This window comes from Danaus plexippus, chromosome 6, assembly GCF_018135715.1.
Source record: "Danaus plexippus chromosome 6, MEX_DaPlex, whole genome shotgun sequence".
NCBI classification, from domain to species: Eukaryota; Metazoa; Arthropoda; class Insecta; order Lepidoptera; family Nymphalidae; genus Danaus; species Danaus plexippus.
The window spans coordinates 5,244,438-5,251,138 of NC_083540.1; the positions used below are offsets into that span (position 1 = coordinate 5,244,438).

At 27.4% G+C, this 6,701-nt stretch overlaps 2 protein-coding genes across 2 annotated transcripts; both read right to left on the reverse strand.

Moving 5' to 3' along the window:
* Positions 1-726: 726 nt before the first annotated feature.
* LOC116779047 (cilia- and flagella-associated protein 161-like) lies at positions 727-2,983 on the reverse strand. Its single transcript, XM_032673190.2, has 6 exons — positions 2,778-2,983; positions 2,548-2,710; positions 2,072-2,316; positions 1,712-1,870; positions 1,523-1,612; positions 727-1,454 (listed from the first exon to the last, which is right to left on the reverse strand). The coding sequence occupies exons 1-6, from the start codon at positions 2,853-2,855 to the stop codon at positions 1,362-1,364; spliced, it is 828 nt and encodes a 275-aa protein (XP_032529081.1). The 5' UTR covers positions 2,856-2,983; the 3' UTR covers positions 727-1,361.
* Positions 2,984-3,553: 570 nt separating this feature from the next.
* LOC116779097 (cilia- and flagella-associated protein 161) lies at positions 3,554-6,252 on the reverse strand. Its single transcript, XM_032673263.2, has 8 exons — positions 6,018-6,252; positions 5,367-5,456; positions 5,065-5,137; positions 4,832-4,991; positions 4,618-4,702; positions 4,169-4,327; positions 3,945-4,034; positions 3,554-3,758 (listed from the first exon to the last, which is right to left on the reverse strand). The coding sequence occupies exons 1-8, from the start codon at positions 6,075-6,077 to the stop codon at positions 3,654-3,656; spliced, it is 822 nt and encodes a 273-aa protein (XP_032529154.1). The 5' UTR covers positions 6,078-6,252; the 3' UTR covers positions 3,554-3,653.
* Positions 6,253-6,701: the final 449 nt, after the last annotated feature.

The following is a 6,701-nucleotide window of genomic DNA, read 5'->3' on the forward strand; positions in this document are numbered from 1 at the left end:
ACTTTGGAGAATTGTATTACACAATTTAATTGACACGACCAAGCGCACGGTGGGTCTCCATTCTTTCATTGTAGAATCAGAACTATTTCCCATCAGGTAAGCCGTCTGCTCGTTGCCCCTCTGACATAAAAAAAAAACTTTCATAAGGTGTAATTAAAGTCAAGCACTACGCAGTTTGAATAAAAAATATAAAGCCATACACATTAAAAGACGAATCTTATCTGTAGTCTTTTAGCTTTCTTTTTTTTTAAATTAGCACTTAAAAAATTAGCACTTAATCAGTTGAACTTAATATATAATAATATCTTTTATTACAAAAACATATTTGATATTTTTTCAGAAAAATTATTTGCATCTGACAAAATCAACATTATAATAGAGAACAGACATTAATTTTTTGAGAGTTGAGGAAAGAAAAAACCTCGAATTTTTTAATGTTACAGACTAAAATATAAGCACTAAAAATTTATTTTAGCTTATTTTAGTATTTATAATTTGTCCATACTTAATTTCCGCCGTATGCTCATTATTGATGCAAATTTGAAATAGTTTAACACTTTAAATAATTCTCTAACCTAATGTTTATGTTAATAAGTAGATCATTATTGATATTGTTTTATTATCTTGCTTATATAGCTCTAGTTACTATTATACACATTCTTCCAAAATCGAAATATGTATGAGATTAAAAGAAGGAATTTATTTCAAAAGGAAATTAAAATTTCTGCTACACGATGTATGTATCTAATTCTTTAATTATATTATAAGTATTGAAATAAGGACCACAATTAAAGAAAAGAGAAACTCTCAATGAAATTGGTTAATTTCGATTTACTCATTAAGAGCAAATAAAAATAACTCAAAGATTAATTCATATAAATAAAAAAAACTTTGAAAACAAATAATAAAAGATATTATTGAGTATGTTTATATGATGGTGTGTAAAAGTCGGAACTATTTTATAATAACCTTATAAAACATTTAATTAATAGTTATTCCATTAGAGTCTCGTTTGAAAGAGACAGATTTTATTATATTACAAAAGTACCGAATCAGAAGTCAGTAACAAGGATATTCATGGTTTCTTATTATTACGATGGGTTATGATTTATTCATTTTCTACAAGATGTCTGCAAATAGAATACATTAATTTTACAAGTGATATAAATTTTATAAAAGATAAATAACAATTTGCTAGACAAATAACGTTTGTTTCTACAATTCCTTCGAATATGACAAATTAATAATACATATAATATTTTATATTATGTATGCAAATTATGTAACGGTAAAATTATGGAAAACAGTTGTAATAAGTAACAAATATATCAATTGCTCAAATACTTCCGCTGATTTGAATATTAGCTCGCGAGGGGGATATATATTTGCCATACATTGTTCGGTAATTCCTTCCCATAAACATCCAAACACGTTTTCATCAATGGTCCACATACCTATAGAAATAAAAAAAACTTTGAAATTGATGACTAAATATGATTGATGTAGTCTAAAAATAAATTACTTTTTCGTAAAATCCCATCATCCAGCAACCGACGTTAATACCAAGATTGACATTTGTAGCACAATGATTAATAATGAGGTCTGTGTTAACCTGTAGTTAAAAATATTTAATAGTAGTTAAAAATGTACTTTCTGTTAAAATTTAATAGAATAAATAAATTTATTACATTGTGTAACATATTTGAATTACCATGACAGGCTTTCCTTCTTGTTCGAATCTAGTAATGTTCGGTCCCTGCGTAGGAAGCATACGCCATCTAGTGTTACTAACAGGATGCTTGCTCAGGTATAAAGGCAACACGCCACAAAGACCCGGAATAGGATTTGGATCGTATCGAAGATATAAAGGCTGGTAAATGGTTCATTATTTATAACATTAATAACAATTCTTTTATCATATATATTATATAATTCAAATGCGGTTTATATACAATCAATGTATATATTTCAATAAGCTACTTAGAATAATTATAAATCTAACTTATAAAAAAGTGAACGCACCTCAAATTGTAAGTTATTCAACAAACAAACACAAACATTATTAACTAACATTTTTTCTAGTCACAGAAGATGAGAGAGCCAGAAGAAATTCTTGGTTATACTTTAAGGACTCCCCTTCTCTGTTACAATAATCAGCACTTTTTATTATAAATGTGCTTTTCTCGGTAGGCTCTAAATCTGATAGGCCCACAACAGAACAACCGTCTTCGAGTTCTTGGGAATAGCTAATTTCATTAGATGACAGCCTCCCTCCGAGAACAAGACCTTTTTTATCTTCTTGAGGTGGATCAGTTGCTGTTCAAGTAAACTTTAAGTTATTTTCTATATAAAGTCTTAAACAAAAGTCATGAAAACTATATTTAAAACATATGTTTTTTTACTTTAATATTTTGTATATTTAATATTGGTTAACACCTAAAGTTCCTCTCTACACAGTTAAACGGTCTCAGTTGTTATTTAAGCACAGAATTCAAATAATAAGCAAATAACATAGCCACTGACTCCTCATTATATTTTATTGCTGACCTGGCACGTGGGGCGCTAGAAGGGTTATTTTAGCTCCAAATTCAATACTGCTCGAAGATTGAGTCAATACGGTCGGCTTATTAAGATTTTCACTCATTTTCCGATATCTCGCCAACATTAAATCACCCTTTTTCATTTGCTCAAGAAACTTGTTCAATTTGTACTATAACAACTTAATTAATTATCTAATCACATTAACGACTCTTTTTGAGTAATACATTTCGACTTACCTCTTCCAATTGGGATGCCTCATACCAATTACCTAAAAGAACGCGATTACAGTAAACAATACCTTTATCATCCACCATATTTAATATTTTGAGTAAGTAATTACAAATATTTAAATATTTCGCTCTTTAAATAATGATTATTTGATAAAATTTGCTTAGAATACACAACATAAAAGTAAACGACTGAAAAATTATTTAGAATGTTGTCAAATTTACTATCTAAACAAAATGACCTATAGAAGGCCAGTCCTAATTACTTTGTTATTTATTACAACGTCTTTCGTAGTAACTGCACTGAGAAATAGTTATGTTCAAATAACTATAAATGTAGTGAAAAACTATAAAGTTTTACAGAACCATTATAAAATGCTCTTTAACTATATAATATGTTTTTTACAAGTTTCATATAATCTAGTAAAGTAATATATCAGAAGCAAAACCCATTCATTGCAGATACAACTCCGTGATAAAATCTAAGTAGAGTTTTATATAAGTGAAATCTAATATGAGAAATTCTAAATTATATCATATATGACTCGTATGAAATTTTGGGTTTATCAGCAAAAGGATAACTCAACTGTTAGTATCATCACCTGCTTTGGAATTCCTTGAAATAGAATGTCAGATATTTTAGCAGGAACCTTTTGGTTTTGAAGTCAGTATGTACATATGTATTTATGAATTAAAATTAAAATACCTTTTTACAAAAATCTTTATTTCAAATTTAACAATTTATAAACAAAATATAGAATAAGGAGGTCTTAATAGAAATATATAGTTTTTAACATGTTATTAATTCTTTGATAGGTCTTTACAGTAAAAACAATCTATTAATATATATAATTTATCAGATATTTTCAATATTATTTTTATAAATTAATCCTTCTTCTTAGTCTCCACATCACTGACTAAGGAAAATATATTTTCAGCCGTATACCGCCCATGAATGTCGATGAAATCCCTACATGTTACCCCACATTCCTGTAAAGGTAGGTTACCCATGACATTTTATTCATTTTTCTCTTAAAATATGTAAAGAATAATATATATATATATAATATTTATTATTCTAAAAGCTGATAATTAAAAAAATGATTAATCAACTTTTTATTTGTTAAAATATATACGCATAGATATCGCTTTGCGATTTCGAAGAATAGTACTCACTGGACCAAAAAATGTTTGCATCCAATTTTGATTCATGACGCATAAACTTTTATCGGCAACGCAATTTTTTATGACGAGTTTCGCATTTGTCTGTAAAACAAATTACTGTTGTAGGTGTGGCACTTTGAATACATATTTATTTAGGATTATTTTAATAGCTTCAATAGAGTAAGTAAATACATTTACTTCTATAAATAAATTAAAAAAAATTGTTAATATACCACCTTAATCGGACTGCCAAGTCCTTCGAGACGATCGCAAGGAAGGAGCGGCATAGTGGTCCATCGACAATTGCTATCTAATATAGCACTAAGCTGGATCGGCATTCTGTCTGCGGGACCCGGCACACCTTCTGGCGTATATCGCACGTACAAAGGAGCAGCCTAGCAATAAATATCTATGAGGCTCTTATAACAATGCGTTAGACTTATACCTCACTCGTATACAATACTTTATACCGAATTTATGTATATATGTACATATATATACATACATTTATCAGATTTAAAGTGCTTTGAATGACAAGTAATTCCACATGATTTCCAGGTTGCCTCCAAATTTTATTTTCATATATTATTTAAATTTAAATTTCATCATAACATAACATAATTTTGCTTTTTTTACAAAAACTATTAAAGCTTATATATGATGTTATCGTCTAGCTACATTAGACCTGTGGATCTCCATAATTTTCTGCTCTAAGTAAAAATTCGTCACCATAATTCATTTTGACACCGTGCAGACTTGTATCTTCTGTGCTGAAATTTAATTCACAATTTACAAGTTTTAGTATGCTCTTCGTAATATTTGAATAAAAAAAACATTTTACAAAATTATTAATATAGTAACTATATAAAAAACTTGTGTGATATTATTGCTTTATAAACCTGAGTATAACAAAAGTGTTCCGGCAACAGGGCGTAGTAATCGGTGATAAAGTCATGAGACAACCGTCGTTAATATTTTGCATGAAATCCACCTGACGCTCGTTGACCAAAGAAGATAAAGCCAATCCATACTGAGGTTTGCCAACTGAACCTTTCTGGACTATAGATTATATATAATGAAAAAAAAAAATTTAAGATCGATTATACGCAGAATATTTTTAAGAGTTGATTACCAGGCATATCCGATGCAACCACTTGAACATTAAATCCAAAAAGAACAAAAGTGCCACTTATAGCAAGGGGCCGCTGGAAAAATAATAAGAGAAAATATTAAAATATATCAGAAATATACAGAAAACTATAACATAATAATCAAATGCATAGTGGCAGTTTTATAATTTTTCCATAAGTAAGTTTGTTCAAACAAATCAAAACAAAGTATAATACAAAAACACTATTAAATATCACGTCATTGAAAGTTAAGAATTTCCTAAACGCAAGTAGTTTTAAGATTAAAAATTAATTATACATGTACCTCTTTCAGTAAATTGCTGAATAAAGTTCTTGAACGTTGAAGCAACAGCTCTCGTCTATCTCGTTTTCTAAGAAATATCTTAAATTCGTACTGCAAATGACGAATTTAATAAATATTACACGTTGAGCGACAAGTTTTAATATATTATTCAAGTAAATAAAATAAAATATTTAATTAAATTACTCTCTAATTAGATAACATTATAAACTTCAACTTGTGTCAGAAATAAATTCTGGCTATATATATTTTTTTATACACGCATCAAGAAGTGTATAAAATATTTATTGTACTTTTTAGAAAATTAGGATTTTTATTTTTGAACTCCCAAAATGTTTTTACCTATAAAGGGTTTCCAATATACTTTCTTACATTAAGCCTTTTTTATATTGTACCTATCCTGCATAGTTTTCGAGTAAATATAAAATTTAGTTAATTACAATTCCTTGTTTTTAATCAAAGTTATTTACAAATCTTCATTATAAATGAATTCAGCAAATGAAATAATATTACTGTTTCAGTCCTGATTGATAGACAAAAGAATATTCTCAATAAGTTAAGATAGTATATTATACAGTTTTTAAAATGTATAGATATTTATTTCTGTTAATAACAAATATAACAAGTCAAAAACAACATAAATGATTTTCAAACCTCATTTTTAAGCCTCTCTTCACTCCAATTGCCTATAAGTACTGAATTATTGTAATTCATTAAAAAGTTTAAAGCAACAAAAAATAATTATATATTGTCGCTACAAGTCAAGAATTTCTTTTAAATTTTACCTTCGACACTATTTATTAAATTTTTAGTAGCACTTTAGCAAAACTGAACTAATATTACAATAACTACGAATGTAATGTTGTATTTTTGTTATTTTAAGAATTTATTTGACATCTATATGACATCTATTTTTCATATTTTAAAAAAGGTTTTATTGTAAGATGCAAATTATTAAATTTATAACTTATTTAACGAAGATTTTGTAAATAAATTTTGGACTTCCACCAAAAACATATCATAGAAAAGTACGTAAATGATTTATAACCTTTGAGATTTAAAAAACTTTAAATAGAAAAAAAAATAAGCTTAACATAAGTAGTAAGTCAAGTAAAGACATATTTCCTTATGTAATAGCAATAAAAGCAACTAAAAAATTAAAATTAGAACATTACTACACAGTACATGCACAAAATCATTCAACAAAAATGAGTTTTAATAAATTCAATGGTTAATTAAAGGTTGCAACATTTTTTTTTATTCAAGATATTTTATTTAAAAAAGGAAGTGTTCTTGGACTATAAAGGAAAGTTTGACTATAGGTCATTGATGTTGGGC